Here is a 23357-nt window from a genome sequence, read left to right as displayed (position 1 = left end):
AAAAGCCAGCCTCCCTCTCCCCTTTCTTCCCTGTGTGGCCAGCACCCCCTCGCCCCATATCCCGCACCGACCTGTGGGTGGGGATGCGCTGCGCCCCGGCGCGGCCTTTGCCCACCAAGAAGTGGACGTCGCTGAGCACCTCGTTGTTGAAGAGGAAGGCGAAGCGCTCCTGCACCGTCGGCTTCGTCGCCTGCCAGTTGTAGGCCGGCTCCCGCGGCGCCAGCGGGCCGGAGGCAGAGGCGGCGGCGGAGGAGGCTGCAGGGGCAGCTGTCGGCAGCGGGTTCCCGCCTCTGCCGCCTCCCGCTGCTGCTGCTGCTGCTGCCGCCCGGTGGTTGTGCGTTAGCGGAGGTGCCGGCGCGGCCTGCAGCGGCGAGAGCAGCGAAAGCGGCCCGCCGTTGGCCGCCCGAGGAGGAGCAGCCGCCGCCACCGTGGCCCTGTCGCTTGCCTGAGCAGCCGCAGGCGGAGGAGCAGCAGCAGCGGCGGGAGGCGGCGCAGGCGAGGCCGCCACGGAGGAGAAGGACGCGGGGAGGCTGCTGCTGCTGCTGCTGCTGCTCCCCACCCCGGCCGCCATTTTGCGACGGAGGAGGAGGCGGAGGAGGCTGCGCAGGGTGCCGCCTTCGCCACAGTGGAGGAGGCGGAGATGGCGGGACGGAGGAGCAATGGGGATTCCCCTCAGGGGAGGGGACGCCGGGCCAGGCTGCGAGCAGGAGAAATACCGTATATTCCGGTGTATAAGACGACTGAGCGTATAAGACGACCCCCAACTTTTGAGAAGATTTTCCTGGGTTAAAAAGTCGTCTTATACGCCGGAATATACGGTATATATTAAGGAGGACAGAATTCCTAAGAAATATTTTTTGGGAACAGCTGAAATCTCAGAATTGAAAAAATCAGTATTTAACGGCAAACATTAGATACTTCAAGTCCTTAGATACTCTTAATCAGGCTTGGAAACATCTTCATCATCATAATATATTGTGGCAATTCATAACTCACCATTCTTATTTCCATCTTCTAAATATTCCTGTGGTTTTGAGAATTATGAGTTGACAGTTCTTTTTGTAAGGCATTTTTCTCACTGAAATTATTAAACCATGCTCCCTCAATATTTGGAGGGGTTTTATCATAAAATTCCTATAGAATAGCACCTTTGTATTTGTGATACCCTCATAGTAAAGGTAAAGGTGTCCCCACACTTATAGTGCGAGTCGTTTCCGACTCTTAGTGTGACGTCTTGCGATGTTTACAAGGCAGACCGTATATACTGGGTGGGATTGCCAGTTCCTTCCCCAGCCTTTCTTTACCCCCCAGCATATGCTGGGTACTCTTTTTACTGACCACAGATGGATGGAAGGCTGAGTGGACCTCGACCCCTTTTACCGGAGATTCGACTTCCTCCTTCCGTTGGAATCGAACTCCGGCTGTGAGCAGAGCTTTGGGCTGCGTTACCGCCGCTTACCACTCTGCACCACGGAAGATCATTACCCTCATAGTAGAAAACTTATTATTTACTGTATTGTTCATTATACTCTGAACCAAGGAAGAATTTTCAGCCTAATAAAAGCTACAATCAAATGTGTATAGCACAAGAAAAAATTGTGTCAGAGTATCCAGATTTGTAGTTGCTGCAAAACAACAACCATAGAAAAGTGTGTTGAAATTATCCCGATGAGCTGTAAATATGTTATATGAAGCATGACTCACTTCTTTATTTATAAACTTGAGGGGAAAGTATATTGAGTCTAATTTTCTGAATTTTGGAGATGCTATCCATAGCACTTCTAATCATTCTTGATAGTGTGGTGTTACTGTTTTTTTGATAACTAGAACTTGATGATATTATTTAGTAACTGGAACAATAAATGGTACATAATGCTTAACATTCTAAATGGCACATTCAGGAGCAACTGGGTGGATTTCCTTGCCAATTTCTCAGATGCCACATAATAGTTTACCTGCGCACCTTGATGAAATCTGTGTAGAACAGGTTTTGTGAAAGGATTACACAGGCTTTCTATTCCATGTGAATGCAAGCCTCAAATCTGTTTATGTGGTGACTAAGGAGCAGGTTGTGGCTTACATGAACAAGTTCTATAAGGATCTGTCATAGGGTAGTGTTTTTATTTTCATCATGTCAGTCTGGTGCTGAAGTACTTCTGTTCATTGTTCTCATCATCATTGGAAGATCAGGATGTCTGTGCTGACTTGCATACTACTTTCCTGTTCTTCCTTCTATCATATGCAAGTTCTTCCCCCCACCTCTGTTTAGTATTCACAGCCTAATCATAGTTCGTTCAAATCAAAATTGAAAACCTAACCAAAGCTGCAAATGTAAATTTGAAGCTAACCAATTTGGAGCACACATGCTCCAAATTCTATCCTCTCTCGGCTGGATTTTTTTTTATACCCTTGTATAAACCTGCAGACTGTGCTCCTGGACACTGGTGGAAACCATGTAAAGATCAAAACCATGATCTGAAAAAACTTTACAGATAACTGGATAGGACCCATGCCTGTAACCTATTCTTCCCTTGAAATTTTCATCACAGCAGTTGGTGGCAAGGTGTTTTTTAAACTAAACAGCAGCTAGTTTCTTTTGTCAATATGAGCTGCTGTAGGCATGTTTCTGCATAGCTTTTTTATATCATAGCTTTAATTCCTTTGGCTAAATTAAAACAGACTTTTCAGTTTGAGTCATGGTTAGCTTTGCCACCAATGAACATACTTTTGTCATTTCATTGTATTGCAAGAACTTGACAAGAGATTCCCTGTATGTAAAATGCCTTGGTATGAGAGCTGCTTATTTAATTACTAAACTATGCTTACCTTATATTCATTGTGTGCACTTATTTTGAGCAGCTTTTAAAATAAACATAAAAATAAATGTTCTGTTGTATGTACATATTACATTCAAGCTGCCAACATGGTGCTCTTTTAAAGTCCATCTTAAAAACAGTGTTGTATGTTATATGATATATAATAGGCCAAGGAGGAGATTATTAATTTTTACAGGGGTCCTTAAAGCTTAAGTACATATTTTTGTGGAACAGTATGGCAACTACTATGTATCTGTCATTTGGCCTTTAGGCCAATAATATAATATTAATTAATGTTGAGTACATAAAACCATTATAGTACAGGAGATTGTACAGTAAACCAATACAATGCTATCATGCAGTTTGCAAATATTTCAGTGAGGCTTGCACAGGAGAGTGTTATTTTCCTCTTTAATTTGAGAGTTCATGGATTAGCTGTAATGGATCCCATGGGCTACAGGATACTAGATGTACTTCTAAAGAACTTGCAATTCACGTTTTTAATGTTTTGTAACCACTATTGCACAATCCTTTTTTATGCGATTTATTTTGTAATATTGTTTTAGACTTTGGCCTCAGCAAAGAATCTGTGGATCAAGAGAAGAAAGCCTATTCTTTCTGTGGTACTGTAGAGTACATGGCGCCTGAAGTTGTAAACAGGCGAGGACACAACCAGAGTGCGGATTGGTGGTCATTTGGTGTTCTTATGGTACTGTATATTTCATTGTCTAATTTTACATGACATTCAGATGTGGTGCCAAAGAAATATGAATGCTGTGCACACGTTTTTGCGCATTATAATGCTCAGGGTAAAATCTCAGAAAGCTTTTTTTTAAAAAAAATCTTAAGTTTTGTGTGAATTCTGTAGTTATTATCTGCGTTCAGCTAAAAAACAAACGTTTAAAATACGTTGCAGCTGAAAACATAGCAACCGTGTTTTAACAATGAAAATTGTAATCCATTTTAGCTTAACAAGATGATTGAATAAAGAATATTACATCCCTTTGTGCTTTTTATTGTGGTAAAGAACTACTAAAACAAACTCACAGACTGATTTCAACCAAGGGGATTTCTTTGAATATACATTAAGTATCTCTGTATGTGTTGAAGATGAATAAACTATCAGTAGCAAACTAGTAGCCCTTCAAACGTATCAAAACTGATTAATATAAATTCCTTCTCTAGCTATTTTATTTATTATTTACTTGCTGCTTTTCTGCCATAATATGAATTCAGTTCTGCTTGACAATATATCATAATGAAGGCTCAAGAAATTCCCCCACCGCCCCCATTCGAAATTCTCACCATTTATAACTTGATTTTCTAAAGTTTGGTATTGGTTTGTTTATTTCCCAGTTTGAAATGCTTACTGGTACACTACCATTTCAAGGTAAAGACCGAAATGAAACTATGAATATGATACTCAAGTAAGTATTTTTTCTGTTCTCTATATTGAATTACTTTCTATGCTTCTGATTATTTTCAAGGTAGAAAATATAGCATGAATTATATGTCACTGATATCCTATAACCATCTGGTCAGTATTATGCCTGAGACTGTACCGGCTTACCACAGCCTTTCTGCATCCTGATTGAAAAGTGGGAAATATAAAGAGGAAAAAAAATGTTTTTTTACAGCCTAAATGATTAGAAAATGCATTGTATGTATGTACAAATTACAGTGAGAGTGTTTTCGTGTTGAAGATGCAGAGTGGATGGCATTTTCTTTAAATTTTAATGATTTCCAAGTCTCTGACTACTTATCTGTTTTTTAATAGAAAATCAGACTTAGAGGCAAATGGTTTTTATCAGGTGTGGTGAACATTTAGCCTCCAGATGTTGCTGAACTCAATTCCCATTAGCCTTAGCAAGCATGTCCAATGGCCAGAGATGATGAGTTTTGAAGGCCAGAAAAAAACACCAGAAAAATTCGGAGGGAGGGGGTGGATGTTTTTTCCCCAGGTTTTTTTTTTCAATCTTTCAAAAAACTATTTCCAGTTTTTTTCTGGGCCTTTGCATCTCTAGATGGGAGTTGTAGTTAAGCAATATTTGGAGGGCCAAAGATTTCTCATACCAGGTTTATAATCTTAAGAATTGAGTTGGTACTGCACTTGCCAGTAGCAGAGGTGCAGTATTTTATTGCAAACCATAGCGTTAAGCCAACGCTGCAGGAAACTTGCTCTGGGGTTGCTGGCAGGATTTTGTGCAAATGTTAAGATCACTGTGTTTGTTTCTTTTTTTAAAAAAAAAGTTTCTCGATAAAGTCAGATATGTTTCTTAGAAAAGTGATGGACACTTTTACTTGCAAGATTGTATTATTGGATTTTTGCCTCTGTCCAGCTGTGGTGAGTGCTTTCAGGACTTGGTTCTGAGAAGGGAGCGGGCATCTGTTATTGTGACTTGCTCAGTAACTCTACTTAAAAAGCCATCTCATGAAAGCATCATGAAGTGTAGTATTTCCAACAACTTTGGTTTGGAATATATTATGCAGGAAAATGTAATGCTCTCTAAGTTGCAATATAGACAATTGATGTCTTGAATATATGAAGCCCTTTTACATGCTGGTTTAATGTGCTCTTTTAGGCTAGTTGGCTTAAACCACACACTTTCTTGTTAAATTGAAGTGTATTGCAGAACTCACTGCCTGTTTGCTTTCTCCCTTTCTAGAGCAAAACTTGGCATGCCACAGTTCCTTAGTCCTGACGCTCAAAGTCTTCTGCGAATGTTGTTTAAAAGGAATCCTTCAAATAGGTTAGGTAAGTTTGTAATGCCTAGATCATAAGCAACTAAGATCTGCTTGCTTCAGAATTAATTTTAAATAAACAACTATTGGTCACCTTAGAGCTAAATCACAAAGGCAGATGTCTTAAAGATGCTTTCGAACCACATATTTCCATGAGTGTTAAATATTAAGTTCCCATTCAACAGCCTCACCTGCTGTTTCAGATTTATGGTCTGCCCTGGTCTATCCAAGGCTGATGCTATTTCCTCTGGAAAATGGATTGGGAGAGAAGGGGAAACAAGCAAACTCGTCTTCAAGTTCTTCGTTACAATCTGTCCTAATAATCAGCTAGATTTGAGAAGAGAAGAGCACCAGCTCCACCAGTGGAACGGCTCCTGCATTCCTCCTTTTCCTTTCTCTGCTACAGCTTGATGTAATGGCTGCTGTTAGATGATAGTTGACGGAGAGTGGAGCCTGGCTTCTTAGCACAGCAGATGGTGGCCTTGCATCCCTTCTCTTACCTCTTCTGATACAACCAAAATATAATGGCTGCTTGTGTTCAAGTTATAATGAATCGTACTTTATTTCATCAAAACAAGCCATCATTCATTAATGTAGCTCAGAAGTGGGAAACCTGTGGCCCTCCAGATGTTGTTGAACTACAACTCCCAGCATGCTGACTCGGGCTGAAGGGAGTTAAGAGTCTAACAACATATGGAGGGGCACAAGTTTCCCATCTTGATATAGTTCACATAGCTCTCGTTGTGGCTATAGTTGAAAGTCATGGTTTCTCACCAAAAAAAGCCTTTTGAGCCTGTATTGTTGCATGAAGTGCTAATAAAGTACTATGGTGACAAAGATAAAATTATGGTAGTCTGTTAAGTGTGACTGAGGTTGGTTTGTTCATGGTAGTGTTGTATGAGTGAGTACAATATCTGCTCTAAACATTCTCGATACTTTTTTTAAATTGTCATTTAAACTTGCCCTCTAAAATACGCTTGGTACATCTCAAGGTGAAAAAACCCATCAATTTTAGAATTGTGCTTCATTGCCTCAGACTTGCTCTTAAACCTGTAGACTCTGTGTATAGGCTAGGATCCAAAGAGTGCCCAAGTTTTGCGGCATCCCCACTAAGGGCACAATCCAATTACCTTTCCACTGGACTGGGGTGAGTTGGATGCTGCGTAGCGCTGGCTGTGCTGGCAGCAGCCCTCCACCATGGCGGAGATGTGGCTCCGCTAGGTACCTGCCAGGAGTCCGCTGGGGACAGACAGCCCGGTGGACAGAGGCCCATCGGAAGCTGGCAGAAGGCCTGAAAACGGGGCATTCCGGAGGCGTGGGGGGGGGCAAGAGCTGCAGGGGGGATTTAACACAAGATCCTCTCCCAGGTCCCAATCCACTATCAAACTCTGCTGGCCAAAAGGCTGGCAGAGTAAAATAATTTTTAAAATGCCCCATTGTGGCCTATGGGGAGCGCTTACACCCCAGGAGACCTGTTCACTGGAGCAGGCACTTCCCGATGGAGCCCGCGTTCAGCCAGGCCAGCAGCTCCTGAGCAGGAGGTGGATCCTGTGGAGCTTTCCGCCAGCCCCCCTTCTGCCAGCTCCCAGCAGTTGGATTACTCTGTAAATTGTGTTAGTTTTGAGCAGCAGACCACTATGTCACAAACTGCTTTTGAAAACCCTTCATTTTAAAACTGGTGTCCTATATATTGTGGATAAGATAAGGGATAAAGAGCTGCTGTTTGAGAAACTCAAACCCAAAACCTCTTTGAGTGCCCAAAATACTTTTCTTTATACTGTTTGATTTACAGTAATTTAGTACCTTTCATTTCCTATAATGACAGGAGCTGGTCCTGATGGGGTTGAAGAAATCAAGAGACATCCTTTCTTTTCAACCATTGATTGGAATGTGAGTACGCAAAAGAAGGCTGTATTGGAATATGGTTTGTCTAATGCCAGGAACGTAACACCTCACTTTTATAATGGTTACTTAAAAAAAAAAAAAAAGAATATCAGATAGTTAAAGCAATCAGCCTACATGTACTTCTGTTATCTGTTTACCTACATTTTCTATATATATATAAAAAAAAAATTAAGGGAGACAGAAGTTGAGATCTCACGTAATGCTAAACTTTCATTTAGATGCTACATGCACAAGCTGCAGTGCACTTGAGCAAAGCATCCCCTTCCTCCACCTGTGTGGCCATTAGTTATGAAGCTTGCTTGTTTTAGTAACCGAGTTTATTGTAAGACACGGTATTTGTTTGTATGACACAAACCAACATTCTTTGAAAACAAAATTATTCTCTGATTAAGTCATTCTCCCAGCTGTGCAGGAAGAGAAGAGGGAGTGACAAAGTGAGCAAGCCCAATGCTTCACTTGGGTTCACTACAACTTATGCATGTACTGCTATATTATGGCTTAGCATTAACGTGCAAATGCAGCCATTATGTGCAAGAAATGAGTTGGGTGATAGATAATCCTATTTTTCTTGTCCCTTTTTCCCTTAAGTGTGCCTGATAGGAAGGGGGAAAACATTGTTTTTGTAGCATTTTGGAAGTTTCTCAAATTCATAGTAGAAAATCAGGGGAAACCAATTTAAAGAGAAGCATCTACATGTTAATCCTTTAATGCACCTTTTGATGCTGGTTGTGTGTGTTTGTGTTCATGTAAAAATAATATTTTGCAATTTCGATTTCAGAAACTATACAGGAGAGAGATTCTGCCCCCATTTAAACCTGCTTCTGGGAGACCAGAAGACACATTTTGTTTTGATCCAGAATTCACAGCAAAAACACCAAAAGGTAAGGTGTAAAAACCCCAAAACATAACAGTGTAAAACTCTTCTCTCCCACACCCATTTATAGTATGAGTTCCAATTAAAAACAGGCAGTGGTGGAACGGATCTAATCTGCTGAAAAACAATAATCTGTTAATATATTTGGTACATTGGTCACACAGCAAACTATTTCTATCAATAATTCCCTTAAGATATTAACTTGTTCCCTTTTTTAGATGCTTTCTGATTTGCCCTTTCGAGATTAACTCTCCAAGTTAATTGTTTGAAAAACAAATCTCAAAAAGACCTAGTAGTTCTTTCTTCCTTCCTTGTACCTTTGTCATAGTTATTTTTTTCATAGTTTTCCCCCCAAAAGAGAAAATCTATATATCTGTAGTGAATAAAGTGTATTATTTTGTAGATGTATTATGGGCTGTCTAACGTAATGTAAATTTAACCATTAGATTCTCCAGGCGTTCCACCTAGTGCGAATGCACATCAGCTCTTCAAAGGTTTTAGCTTTGTCGCAACTACTGCCATTGAAGACCACAAAATCTCCCCTCTCAACAACATATTGCCAATAGTACAGGTAAACGATTATGGTTTTCTCCCACCCTGGGTCTTGCATGCACATTTAATTATTGAAACAACTAATTCCAAATGGTATAGTGATAAGAGTTGCAATAATTGCTTATTAAGAAAATGTTGCTTATATAAGATGCACCTTTCCTGTTTGCTGTGTTAAAGCATCAAATTCAGAAGTAGAGAGTCTCTATTCTGCAGGCCTAATTAATGCAGTCAGGCTTCAAAGAAGTTGCCTGATTGGCACTGAGAGTGAGCTCCTTTGAAATGATTGATTGATTGATTACATTTATATCCCACCTTTCCTACAAGGAGCTCAAGGTGGTGCATATGGTTCTCCTCCCTCTCCATTTTATACTCACAACAACCCTGTGAGGTAGGTTAGGCTGAGAGGCTGTGACTGGCCCAAGGTCACCCAGCAAGCTTCATGGTGGAGTGGGGATTTGAACCCTAGTCTCCCAGGTCCTAGTCCAGCACTCTGACCGCTACTTGCCACCCTGGGTTCCTGCTGGGAAGAAGGGTGGGATATAAATAAAATAATAATAATAAATAAATAAATAGATAAATATACCGTGCTGGCTCTTGCCACCTGACATCATGTGACTCACAGGTCAAAGTGAGATAGGGGATGGTAGGAAGGTGAGGTTCTGACCTGCTAGCTGGATCAAGTTCCCCACCCTGCCCTAGCAGGTTCAGGAGTAAACATTGTGGTTGAAACTTGTCAGTCTCAAAATTCTAGCTATTTTACACACTTTCCCTGCTGACCATTGTTGTTCCTGGAAGTGTAGGGTGGGAGCACATCTTATGTAGGATGTCTTCTCCCATCATACAGGAACATAGGAAGCTGCCTTGTACTGAGTCAGATCATTGGTCCATCTACAGTAGCTCAGTATTGTCTACACTTACTGGCAGCAGCTCTCCAAGGTTTCAGGCAGGATTCTTTCCCAGCCCTACCTGGGGATGCCAAGGATTGAACCTGGGACCTTCTCCATGCAAGGCAGTTGCTCTAACACTGAGCTAAGGCCTTTCCTAGATGCAGGTGCAGGTAATCAGGGTTTCAGTGCAGTGTTTATTTCACACTGTCTCACATATACAATCTGAAGTAGCATGTGTTCTCCCACTCCCTCCACCTCATTTCAGCAATGGCTGAAGTCTTTGGCTGAGTAACTGTATGAACTGACTGCAGAGAACCAGAGCTTGGGCTGACTTGTAGTTTTCTCTTGGCTGCCATGCGGGAGTTCCTACTTTGACTGGTCAAAACTTTCAGTAATGAAGTTGGACCAATAAAATGGTGGCCTTGTTTGGCCCAGCTCTGTGCCTGGGTGGTTCTCATTGCTCTCCTGTACGCCCACTCTGAACATGCTGCTGAAGCATCTAATTAACAGTTCAAAGTATATTTGGCATACTATGTTTAGGAACTGTTGAATCTTTTACTGGAGATTATAAAACTATTTTTAAGAACTGTGTATATTCATAATACAAAACTTTAAATGATTGTTTGCTTTTAGCAACTTCATGGGAACAGTGCACTATTCACAGATGCTTATGAACTTAAGGAGGACATTGGTGTTGGCTCGTACTCGGTGTGTAAGCGTTGCATCCACATAGCTTCAAATATGGAGTTTGCTGTGAAGGTATGTATGAAATTCCTTTCTTCCATAGATGCTACTAGTAAATATCTATGCACGTATTGGCACCTCCGGTAGAAGTTTCCAGCAGTGGAAAAGTTTTGGAACATAGTCACTAAAGAAATAAATATTATTACCAAACATAAGCTTGAGAGGAATCCTAGGCTGTGTCTTCTCTCTATGTTTGTAGGGGATGATTCTGAAATCCTCTTGAAAGAAGAACTGGTATTGTTTTATGCTGGTTGCTGCAAGGCTTATGTTATCTTAAGAACTGGAAAGATGTGACTGGTCTTAGTATAGACATTTGGTATAAACAAATCTTTTATTGTGATACCTGAAAAGCTGATATACCCTCAGTCAGCTGAGGGTAGTGCAGGGAATATTAAGGCCAGATCCGTCCCCCCCCCCCCAGTGTGGCAAGAATTCTTTTTTTTTCTTGTGAACAGACCAAATCTTACTCCATCTCAATATAACCTTATTTGGAAAAACATACTATGTACATGGACTTAACTGGACTACAAGTGCTGAAATGAAGTCTCTTAGAGACAATGCCCTTTCATTAATAGCTGAAATGTATTCCTGCAGACAGAAAGATAACTATGTTAATATTTGATTTTTTTCAGATAATTGACAAAAGTAAAAGAGATCCCTCTGAAGAAATTGAGATTCTGATGCGCTATGGACAGCACCCTAATATTATTACTTTAAAAGATGTAAGCATTCTAACTGGTTTCTGAAATAGCGTACTGTCTGTAAACATTGATGTAGTAAAACATGGTCTCCTGGTTCTCCACTAGAATACAGAAAACGCAACCCCTTTAATAACTGTCAGGAAAATATTAACTTTTTCAATGTGCCTCATTAAAAGGCCATCACCATAACCCAATATGATACTATGCTATGTATTCAACTAAACACATGGCCCTGCTGTGGCAGAAGCTATGCCCTTTTGCTAAACCCCACAATCATCCACAGATCCACACACAGAAATCTGTACACTTTCATGCATAAGGAACAGTGTAATCTCACCTGTGGTACTTGATAGTATGTTAATGGTGCCTGGAATTCATTTGTGCATGGTTTCAATCAGTTGTATGAACTTGCACATGTAGTGAAATGAAACAATGTGGCCTAAGTAAATGTCCATTTGAATCCTCGGGGATCACCATTTGGGATGTGATGGTAAGCTTGGGAAATAGTAAGCACAACTGATGTGCATTTCCTGTGTTCTCTTGCTTATTGTCCTGTCTGAAATTACCTAAAGAAAACACTGCAAAGGTGAACTCCAGGTAGGCAGCCTGACTTAAAGGTGTATTAAGGGGAAGGCAAGTCAATTACAGCCCTTCATCCCTCTCATGAATCCCCCATCTCTTGGTTTCATGTGACCTTTGTAACTTTAGTTAAAATAAACCTAGGAATGCTGCTAAATTCATTTTGAGAATTTCAAGCTCCTCCTACATGTTCCTGCCTCTGTTTGGCATACATGTAGATTGACTATGGATTCTGTTTATATATTTTAAAAAAACAGTAAACAGTATTAGGATATATAAAGTCATCAGGATAAAGTCAGATGGTGGTATGGCTCCAGAGGTAGGGAATGACATAGTCCAGTTTGAGCAGGCTCTGAGATGGTTTCACTGGCATCCCCCTCTTTACCAAAATCTGACTCTGTAACCCATATTTTATGAATTCTCTGATTCTGTGATTAATGTTTTTCTCTAGTGTTAGAATATTTATGTTACTCAAATGTATTAAATTTCTACAGGTGTACGATGATGGTAAATATATCTACCTGGTCACAGAATTGATGAAGGGAGGTGAGCTGCTGGATCGTATACTCAGACAAAAGTATTTCTCAGAACGGGAAGCAAGTGCTGTATTGTTTACTATCACTAAAACAGTTGACTACCTTCATTGTCAAGGAGTAAGTTGTGTGCAGTTTGGTGACTGTGTAATAATTACATTCATATGTATATAGCATTCTAGCTTGTTGTTAATTTTGGGAAGGAACTTTAAACCAGGTACTTCTCTACATATTAACCAAGGCTTGGCAGGATGTTGCATTCTGGTGTTTGGTTCGGTTACTGATAGGGTCAAAGTTATATACAATAGCCAACTTGCTGTGAAATCTGAGGTACTCCTTTCTTTGCTGGTAACCAAAATCTGAATCTACTGTTAAGATGGAATAGAGAGTATCAGTTCTAAAGAACAGGTCTTTACTGTAGCTAAATGAATTAATAGCGTGTTTACTCAAAAGTAAGTTCCATCAATCTCAATAGGGTTTACTCCCTAGTAAGTGTGTTTAAGATTACAGTCTAAATCGGGAGCATGTTCATAATACTTAAGTTGCATTTATGTTGTAAACTGCCTCAAACATTAAATTACCCATATGCATGCTTGTACTGATACTATGTCTGAAATATTTGTCTGTCTAAAAACAATTTTTGAAAAGCCATGAATTAGCCATTTCTGCTGCCTCCCAAATTTTCAGTTTAAACATTTGTGTATGTGTATTTTTAAGGTGGTGCATCGAGACCTTAAACCCAGTAATATTTTATATATGGATGACTCTAATAATGCTGACTCCATCAGGATCTGTGATTTTGGTTTTGCAAAACAACTTCGGGGGGAGAATGGGCTTCTGTTAACCCCCTGCTACACTGCCAACTTTGTAGCACCAGAGGTATGCTGAATTTCCTGTATATTTTTTGCACATACTCTTCTGACATCCCAAGAAAGTAGTTACATTGTAAGATCTATTTGCCTTGTGTCTTCTAAAGGTGAATTATTCTGTTACTTTTTTTCTTGTTACCTTTTCTTCTTAAGGCAGTTAACAAAGCTTTACAAAATAAAACTTTTAAAGAACAAAATATGCTGTTTCCAGTGATAACTTTTTTACAACAGAAAAGTGGAACTGTTTGTTCTAAACTATTTTGTAGGTTCTCATGAGGCAAGGATATGATGCTGCTTGTGATATCTGGAGCTTGGGTGTCCTCCTCTATACAATGTTGGCTGGGTAAGAAGTGTTTCTCATTTGATCATTGCCCTGAATATTGCTTATATAGTGATAGCTATTGCTTTATATCCTAGCATTAGTGAAGCATTTGCCATCTTGTATGAATCTTGACACCTCTTAGTCTTAATAAATAGGCTCCAATTATGTTAAAATTATTTAATTCTAATTTTTTTCTTTTGTATTGAAACCCAGGTATACTCCTTTTGCCAATGGTCCCAATGATACCCCTGAGGAAATCCTGTTACGAATAGGCAGTGGAAAATTTTCTTTAAGCGGAGGCAACTGGGACACTGTTTCAGATGCAGCAAAGGTGTAAATGTATTTTATCTCATACTTTATCAGATACAGGCAACTGTGTAAAGCATCAGAATAACATTTTTGCTAAGACCAATAATTCAAAGTGTGAAATCAAAAGCAAACTTATTTTAAGGCCTTTTTGTGTAAGCATATGAAAGTTAATTTTATTTTGAAACAACTAAAAGCATCATTTTGGCTCCTGTAACTTTAGTCTTCAAGGTATTTACCAGATGTAATAAACACCACCGGTTTTGCTGTTTACAGAATTCAGGCCAAAGCTGCTTTTGTAGAACCCCTTTTGCAGAAACCTCATTTTATACAAATGTCCTTGAATTTCTATGTTTATAGCTAGATAATATGTGAATTGTGACCCCATTTATTTTGGCATTTAATTATCCAGTTTTCCAATGGCACTTGATATCTGAGACCTAATGCCACATTTCTGAAATCAGAAGTTCATATTTAGATAAGAATTTTATGTATGCTCTGTTGGTTTTCTGAAAATTATGTTTAGCTCTCTCATGAAAATAGAGCCTCATGTGGAATCTGATTCACTCATGGTGAGCCTTCACAATTGGACTTCTCTGTTTGCATCAGTGAAGGGAGGCAGCTTTGGGCACGCCTCCCTTCACAGGCATATATGTGTCTCTCTGAAGTCAATGGTGGACCTCTGCAAATGGGAGCTCGTTATTATGTAAACAGAAGCTCCTCCCATAAGGGACAAGCTGGTTAGAGTGGAAACATTTGATCTTCTCTATTGTTTACTATAACATTTTGGAATACCAATTATGTTAATAGCTTCAGCAGAAAGATAATTTTAATGTCATGGTATGATTGATGAGACTAAAAGGGTCCAAACGTTTGCCCCTCTCTCCTCCTCAGATTTGGTTGTAACAGTTGTATCTTTTTAATTTGCTTTAATCCAGGACTTGCTATCTCATATGCTACATGTAGATCCACATCAGCGATATACTGCAGAGCAAGTTCTTAAGCATTCATGGATAGCCTGTAGGGACCAGTTGCCACATTACCAGCTAAACAGGCAAGATGCACCTCATCTAGTAAAGGTAAAACTGGCACCAATCAGTCTGTCGGTACCTGTGGAAGATCAGATTGTTGTTGTTATTGATGATGATAATAGCATGATTTCATTTAACTTAATTATCTTCTAGGGTGCCATGGCTGCCACATATTCTGCACTGAATAACAAGACATTTCAGCCTGTGTTGGAGCCTGTTGCAGCTTCAAGCTTAGCTCAGCGACGGAGCATGAAAAAGCTAACATCAACAGACTTATAGTTCCATTGGAGCACTTAAATAAAGTGGAGCAAGGGGAAAAATCCAATCAGTGGCTCCATATCTGCTTGGCCTGTGATTTAAAAGGCATATACAAGTTCCTCCTACATTACTTGAATTCTGTTGAAGAAAGAGAAAGTGTCCACAGGTTCAGTGGGATTCATTACGCATTTTGCAGGAAGTGTCAGTGATTCATTGAAACGAAGCATCAGGGTACAGCATAATGATCATGAGGAGTTTCCTGTGCACGGTCCTTTTCAAAGATCTGTTGCGTTATGTTAATACTTTTAAATACTGTATAGTTTTTGCCCAGTTTATAAATAAATGGTTTAGGGGACCATCAACACTGCTCAAGTTGTAAATTTAAAATTGAAAGAAAAAAGTCAGTGTTTAGTATTTTTTTTATCTGGCCCTATTGTAAAAAAAAAAATTAAACTTATGTGCTCTAGTTTTGTAAATTGGTCACTTTCCCAATGGACTCCACTTACTTTTACTCATTGGTACAGCAAGATAATGACAACTGAAAAGGATGTGCCAATGCAAAATGCATTTGTGCTAAAATGAAAGCCCTAGAGCTGCCTGGTGTATGGCAATTGAATAAAGTGTACAAAGAGAATCAGCCATGAACCTGCACTTCAGTTGTAGTGACAGCCATCCCTAGAACTATAGGATTGTTTAGCCCTGGAGTGCCTTTGTGTAAGGCTGCTGTGGGGTGTTGGTGGTTAGGATGATAATCTATTATATTTTTAACATAGGTATGGCATCTCCATCTTTGGAGGTTTTCACGAAAAGGGTGAGTAGGCATCTTGCGTGTGCTTTAGACATAGAATAAGACATTTAGGTATAGAATATCTAGGACTGTGACTCGATCTAGACGAGCCCCCCATCAATATTATTGTTCTATGATAAGGGATTAGGTGTGTTCCATTGTCAATATACAGTTCCATAATATTGGCTGTGCTCTTTCATTTACCATAGAAGGGCTGATAATTGTATCTATGCTGAGGGTTTGAATACAAACCCTCTAGAGCAAGAACCTATAGAATTACAGGTATTATTACCCTTTGACAGACTATTGAAGCTACCTTGGCAGTTCACTGTGTTCTGTTTTTGTGTTCCTCCCTTTCCTCCATGAGATGGTAACCATTTTGGCAGAGGTAGCCGTTAATTCACCACAAATTGTAAGATACTTTTTTTACCCTATCACATATTTCACAACATTTTTTAATTTATTCATACTTCCTAGGAAAAGTTACTACACTATTTTTTTCAGACTCTGAAGATGAATGCTAATCTTGTCTTACCAACACACCTCTAAGTGCTAGACCAGATCTAAGCTTTGAAATGTGTTCTAAATATTTTCTGATCCATTCTGGAGAACTTGTCTCAGTGGGGGGAAAAGAGAAAAACCTGTTGCCATTTCTATGGTTCTAATGGAAGGATATGGTCAGTCTAGGAAAAAATTAGAGCAGCAGGTCAAGTTAGCTCATACTGGATTTATTTATTATTTTATTTCTTACATTTATGCCCCACTTTTCTTTCATCATAAAAACCAAGACAGCATATATGTGGTTCCCAAGCAGTCTCCTGTCCAGGCCCTGATGTGTCATAGCCTGGATTTGCATACTACTGTATGTAATCAGGTGTGAATTTTTTAAAAAGCACACTGCAGTGAGCCTTAGCCTAGACTTGCATAATGATCCCACAATATTTTGTTGCAGAATATGCTGCTGAGACATTGCAAGGTGAGATCAGATAGAGCCTGCCCCTAATAAAAACCCTCATGTTGATAATATATAATCACATGTTTATTGCAAGCTCTTGGAATAACCACTAATGGTGCAGGCAGGAAAAAGAAATGTCAGTACATGTGACTAAATATGAAGAACTTAATTGGTTTTAGAGTATTATTAAATATGCTGGGAGATATATATTATTTTTGTTGATGCTTCAGTTGGGAGTAACAAAGTAGCTAGAGCTGAAAGACCTAAAGTGAATGCATTTTCTAAATTTAATAAACCATCCAAAAATATATGATATCCTAGCTCCTGAGCATAAAATTATGAGTAATGAAGATAATAGATTCCCCCTTTCATTTAATCAGTGAATATGTGAATTACACTTTATAGTTTTAAATCCCAGAGCTTAGAACAGTATATGTGTGTGATGTGTCCTCCCGCCCCCACATAACTGCTTTATAGCTGGCCAGACAAATTAACCCAGTATTGTCTGCTCTGACTGGCAGCAGCTGTCCAGGATGTCCAGTAGGGGCCTTTTACAACATCTGCTACCTGATGTTCTTAACTGCAGTTGAAACATAGCAACCATCCAAGGTAGATTAGGCTGAGAAATAATGACCGGTCCACAGTCTGTGGCGAAATGGAGATTTGAGCTCAAGCCAACCTTGTTCTTCTTTAGCTGCTATGAATGAACATGAAATTTGTTGATAATACCAAATTAGCAAAGCCTGTGGGAGATTGTAAGGTAACCCTATAACACTGGAAGAACGGGGCAGCAGAAGGAATTGCTAGGCCAGCACAAAATGTTTCAAATTTGTAATTATGCTTACATAGCATCGAACACAGAATTGGCAGTGAAGAACAGGAAAAAAGATCTTGAACATTGCATATGGTGCCATGAAAATGAACGCTTAAGCTAACTGGTTCTTATGGCTGATTATTTCATTGTAGAGAGCCAGTGTAGTGTAGTGGTTAAGGTGTTGGACTATGACCTGGGAGACCAGGGTTCAAATCCTCACATAGCTATGAAGCTCACTGGGTGACCTTGGGCCAGTCACTGCCTCTCAGCCACATGAAAACCCTACTCATAGGGTCGCCATAAGTCGGAATCGGCTTGAATGCACTACAACATGCCATGAGACAAATGCTGGTGTTGGTTCCAGAGAATAAGAGTACAAAATTAGAAGTGTGTGTTTTTAACCAATTCCTACTGGTGTTATAAGCATGTTGTATGCAAAGAAAGTCATATTTCTGTTAGTGTTTTTGTTTTTTAAAGTATGCTGCTATTAAGAAGTACTACTTTTCAGTTAGTGATCATAAATTGGTGGTGCATCTTCCAATTTGAGTGCTCTTAACACAATTATGAGAATTATAGTGGGTCAAGAGTGCCTTTCATTCAAGGGAAAGCTAGATATTGAACGTTTGACTCTTAAACCTGCTCCCCCATCTAAAAAAAATAGAGCAGATTTGAAAAATAATGTTTCATCTGATGATATTGACTGTGGTCCATGCAAGTTGCCACAATTCATTTGTACTTAGGGCATCACCAGACTTGTGTTTGTCTTTGGTACCTTTCTAGGATGGGGAGAATTCTCTCTAGAGAGGACATTAATAGAAGTTAGGAATATCATTGTCAATTAGGATTGGTGGTTGGGTGATCCATCCAAATTTGGTGTTGCCCTTCATCCTCACTGGTCACAAGGTAGGAGAAGGGATACCAGAGAATGAAGCATGTGAGTTACTGTGCATTTCTTTACACATCCAGGACAGGATGCAGTGCTGAATGGACCACTGCTCTGTTTGGAATAAAGCTGTTCTGTTTTCTTTTTTTGTTCTTATGCCTAAAGGGTGAAGTGCCTTATTCAAACTCAACAGGCAGATTTTAAAAAATATTTAGCAATTTCCTTTGTGGTAGCCATCAGCACAGGTAGAAGATCCATAATGAGAGCCCTATACTGAATGGCCATACCATAAATTCCTATATTCTCCATTGTTTAAAGTGGATTAAGAATCCCACCTTTACCTTTCACAGTGCATTTTACTACACTAAGGACTGGTTCACACTAGATAGTGGCACTTATACAATACCTCAGCAGATGCTCATGTTTGAATGAACTGCCACCTCCATGTGGGAGGCTGAAAATGTGAATGTCATGACATCCATATTTGTGGCATGCCCTTTCTGGAGCCACTGTTGTTGTGGAAATTGCAACACAGCTCCTGTGTGGAGTAGTCAGTCCATACAAACAGCATCTCCTGACCAAAAGCTCAGATGTGGCCCTATGTACATGAGCATGGCACTCATGAGGACCACTGGCTAGCGTGGACTGGTTCTTGCTGGAGATAAATAGTTAATTTGTATGAGTCAACTAATCCCAGTTTGATGATCCTGATTATGTGCACTAAGATTCCATTGTGCCTGTGTGATTAGATTTTTTTTCCTCAGTAGAGTTTTGTATCACCAGCTGTGTCCTGGATGTTATCTTAAAAGTGTTGCTTCTCTTCGAAATACGTCTTCTTGAGTATCTACATATGGAATTATGACCAATATTTAATTGAAGCTCCCAGTGTGAGGGCTGGCACATTCAAAGCACCACTGCTGAGTAATTAACACACTTGGCTTGCAGCATCAGATTTGATTACATAGGTGGAACCTTGAAATACTATTGCACATTGCTAGAATGCAAAAAAAAAAAGAACTCCTATGGGCTCCATGTATATATGCTGCTTTTAATCAGTCACGTGAAGAAATCCATAGATGTGTGACAAAATTATTTATTATGATATCACAGCCCATACTTGAGATCTGTGAGGCTCTCCTTGCCCAAATACCTATCAGGAAACATTGTATTGTTTAAAAGCATTTGTCTTTCTCTCTCTCCCAAGCTGTATCTTGCCCCCTGCCTTGCTAAACTGCATGAAAAAATGGCAGCTTCCACATTTTAATGGCAAAGCCCAGGAGGTTCTCCTTTTCAGCTCTGATAACAGACTTCAAGATTGGGTAGTGTGGAAGCAACCTCTAGCACATGGCATCTTTGGTCTATTACAAAAAGTTTTAGCCTTCCTTTTTGGCAGGGAGGAATCCCTGAAAATGTAGCTAGCCCTACGAATGATGCAACAGAAACTGTTTGTTTGCAAGTATGCATAATGCAGCATAAAAACAGTTTAGGCACAGCTCTGCATGAGGCCACCAATAGTATGTTTGGGTTGGCTGGCTGATTTATTTTTTAATCTCCCAAATGTAAGTGATTTGATAGGGTGGCACACATACTCTCACTCAGATGCATCATATGAAAAGAAATCACCTTGGACTGAGTGACTTTCAAGATGGCTCCAATAAACTTTTTTTTAAAAGCCCAGCTTTTATATTTTAGCACCTATTGAATGTGTCATACTCAAAATGGGCACTCTGTGTGCTTTTTGTTGTCCTTGTTTTTAAAAAGCAGGCAGTTAAATGAAAATACTTTGTAAATAAGACCTTCTAATTTTAGTGTTAGATCCAGGGATTACTTTTATTATATGATCAATGGGAGATAAATATTAAACCAATTTTACCTGTATTTAGAATAGTCCTGTTGGTGGAAAGTGGTGGTTGTGCCTGTACAGATTTATATTTAGTCTGCACTTGGCGGTATGATCCCAAACTGTGTTAGATACTAAGGGAAGGATCTTTGGACTACAAGCTGGCTGTGGTTATGATTCACTAGGAAAGTCTACTGTACACATCCTTTGAAATGCAATGCAATTGTGTGGATGAATTTGACTCCTTGCAGAGTTGTCTTTATTTCAGTACATCTTAAACAGGAAACGTTCTCAGTGGTTTTGGCTCCTCTCCTATGACGATTGAGGCATATTTGCTCCCACACTGCAGTATTGAAAATAATGGACATGCTAAACTTGGGTCCATTAATCTCAGTGGGTCTACTCTGAGTAAAACATAGTTGGATACAACCCTATATCTGAAAAGTAAAATTGAATTTACTTACACCCCCCCGAAAGGATGGTTTTTAACTTGAATGTATGAGCTTGAAATTCACCTATTAGTTGCAGCTATGCAGTGTCTCTACTTCCACCTTAAGTCTATTGACACAAATAGCTAGTTTTATAATTATCCTCTAGCAATACTGCAGTGTGGGAGCAAATATGCCTCAATCGTCATAGGAGAGGAGCCAAAAATTGTGGTACAAAGAGAAATGGAGGAGAGAAAGCGCAGCAAGCACAAGGCAATTGAAGATTACTTGGGTTAATTTTAACCATGGTTTCCCATTGCGTCCAAAGTGAGGAAACTATACATGCCAAGATTGGAACATGGTTTGAGGTTGTCTTCAGATCCTGCTTTGTTCTCATACTTGTAACTATAATTTCCCCCCTTTTAGATGTACTGGAAAACTATGGTTAATTAGCCCAAGTAGTGTTCAGTGTTATGTCTGAACCAGACCATTGACTAGTTTACATTTTTAAATCTGTTGTGGCATTTGCCTGGCTCAGAATCTCAAAGCCTTGGAAGAACATTGCACATTTGGGTTTCATGCAATGTTTAAATACATGTCTTTGGGGGTACAACGCTTTCTCAAAAGATTTAAAATAATAAAAAACAGCCCTACCCACTCCAGCCCTCTTGTCAATATTATAACCATCATTTCTCAAAACATTGTGGATTTGTATCATATTGTATTTATTTCATTCAGGTTTTCTTTTTTGAAAAAAAAAAGGTTTTCTTTTAAGGCTCTGTATATATTGACATTAAAGTTTGCATTGTACTACATTCTTCTTAAGGGTGTATCCAGTATTGTATTACATAGTATGTTGCTCTTTGCATCCATGCTGCTAAAGATAGTGTGTGTTTTCTCTCTCTGAATCATGACATATGCCAAAGACAACATAGAAATATGTATCTTTTTTCATTTTTGTTGAAAATTTGTGAGGAGCATCTTTAAATTAAAGGGTCCATTGGTTACTAGAATAAAAAAAATGTAAATGTAAAATAACCGAGAAGGCTTGCCAAGTGACAAAATTTTGATTGTTTGAAGGGTTCCAAAGCAGAGTTGGCTTTTCTGAAAGATGCCACGTTAGGTTTCCTAGAATGTTCTTACATGTTGATTAAAGTGCCTACTACTGTTACTTCTTGAACTTAAACTCCTCTCAACTGTAAGAGACCACACTAAAATTTTGCATATGCTGTGCCATATAAAATATATGCACACAAGTTCAGAGGAAAGTGGAAGGATAAATGTTGTACCAGAGCCCATGTTGCTGACATTTAAATCTTCTCCGCAGCTCTCTTACTGCGTTATCACACAGGAATAGCCCCCATAATCTGGAACCATGTTGCCAAGCACCAGTGCTACCCAAAAGGCTTCTATCCAATGCTGTACAACATAGTTTCCCCTTCCACTCCCTGTGCCCCCCCCCAAACTCTGCTCCAGGGGCTCTTTGGAGCAGATTCTGAGGGTGTGCAGAGGGTACAGTGGAGAAGTGGGGGATGTTCCATTGTACAAGTGGAGTAATGATGTTGCACACAACCCGTAATATCTTTAAGTGTCCGAGGAGGTCAGAGGGTGGTATCAATGGCTCAGTTCCCTGCATCTCTGCTTAGGCCTTTCCCAGCTTTGCTACCATGGAAGTACACCTTGTACAGCCACTACCAATCAGAGCAAGTAGGCTCTATAAGGCAGCTTTATATGTGTGTAACAGCCCAGTCCCAGAGGCTGCCTCCTGAACCCAGCTGCTATGTGCAGTTTCCCACATCTGTAAGAACATTTCCTGTAATCTTTACATGATATGTGTGTCCCTTTTTAATGGTAGTAGTTCAGTCTCCCATCTACTTTTCATAGAGGAGAGAATGTTGTGATGTGAGGTACTGCAAACACCTTGTGAAAGGGAGTGGAAATGTAACAAACAGTGAAGTTAATTTATGAAGAGAAAGTTGTGTTCAGCTAAGGCCTACTCAGAGTGGACCCACTGAAATTAATGAACCTAAATTAGTTGTGCTCATTAATGTCAATGGGTCTACTCTGAGTAGGACCAGCATTGCATACCACCCAGTGTTTGCAAATATATAATATTGATGGCACTGGTTGAGTCTTCATCACAGACCAGGAATAGGTCTATTCTTCAAAACATTATATTAATCATAAATGTTTCAGAATAGGTTTTTAGTTTGGGTGGGTTACAGTTATGAGAGCCACTTAAAAGAGGTGCCCATATTGTAGCTTGGGGTCACCACCATGGCACCCACCAGTACTCCTGTGGTACCTGTGAAAGGTCTCGGTATATATCACTTCAAGATCCACAATGAACAAGAGACTGGCTACTCTTCCTGCTTGGTTTCTGTTTGCACTTTCTCAGCCTCTCCTACGCTGAACATACCCTCTTAAATATGCCCATATTTCATTGGATGCCAGGATTGGATAGTCACACTCTCTTCTGTTCTGAACAGAGGAGAGGTGTAAAGAGCTCTGAGTGAGTGAAGTGGTGGCTG

At 39.8% G+C, this 23357-nt stretch overlaps 1 protein-coding gene across 3 annotated transcripts in view; it reads left to right on the top strand.

The window, feature by feature from the left end:
• The window catches only part of RPS6KA6 (ribosomal protein S6 kinase A6), an 88311-nt gene that overhangs the window by 55929 nt on the left and 9025 nt on the right, over positions 1 to 23357 (top strand). For 2 of the 3 annotated variants that reach the window (XR_009759267.1, XR_009759268.1), the window contains exons 9-22: positions 3383 to 3525; positions 4173 to 4243; positions 5483 to 5571; positions 7384 to 7448; positions 8242 to 8344; positions 8784 to 8908; positions 10410 to 10535; positions 11153 to 11242; positions 12295 to 12453; positions 13051 to 13212; positions 13469 to 13545; positions 13738 to 13855; positions 14769 to 14909; positions 15015 to 15930. Coding sequence is in view for 1 of the 3 variants with exons in the window: in XM_061598222.1 (XP_061454206.1) it covers positions 3383 to 3525; positions 4173 to 4243; positions 5483 to 5571; positions 7384 to 7448; positions 8242 to 8344; positions 8784 to 8908; positions 10410 to 10535; positions 11153 to 11242; positions 12295 to 12453; positions 13051 to 13212; positions 13469 to 13545; positions 13738 to 13855; positions 14769 to 14909; positions 15015 to 15140 (1595 nt within the window). In the remaining 2 variants the exon portion in view is untranslated. Of the gene's footprint in view, positions 1 to 3382; positions 3526 to 4172; positions 4244 to 5482; positions 5572 to 7383; positions 7449 to 8241; positions 8345 to 8783; positions 8909 to 10409; positions 10536 to 11152; positions 11243 to 12294; positions 12454 to 13050; positions 13213 to 13468; positions 13546 to 13737; positions 13856 to 14768; positions 14910 to 15014; positions 22791 to 23357 lie in introns of those variants that run through there. The other variant, XM_061598222.1, reaches the window with a different exon arrangement.

This window comes from Rhineura floridana, chromosome 16, assembly GCF_030035675.1.
Source record: "Rhineura floridana isolate rRhiFlo1 chromosome 16, rRhiFlo1.hap2, whole genome shotgun sequence".
Classification (NCBI taxonomy): domain Eukaryota; kingdom Metazoa; phylum Chordata; class Lepidosauria; order Squamata; family Rhineuridae; genus Rhineura; species Rhineura floridana.
This window is presented reverse-complemented; position numbering and strand designations above follow the sequence as displayed.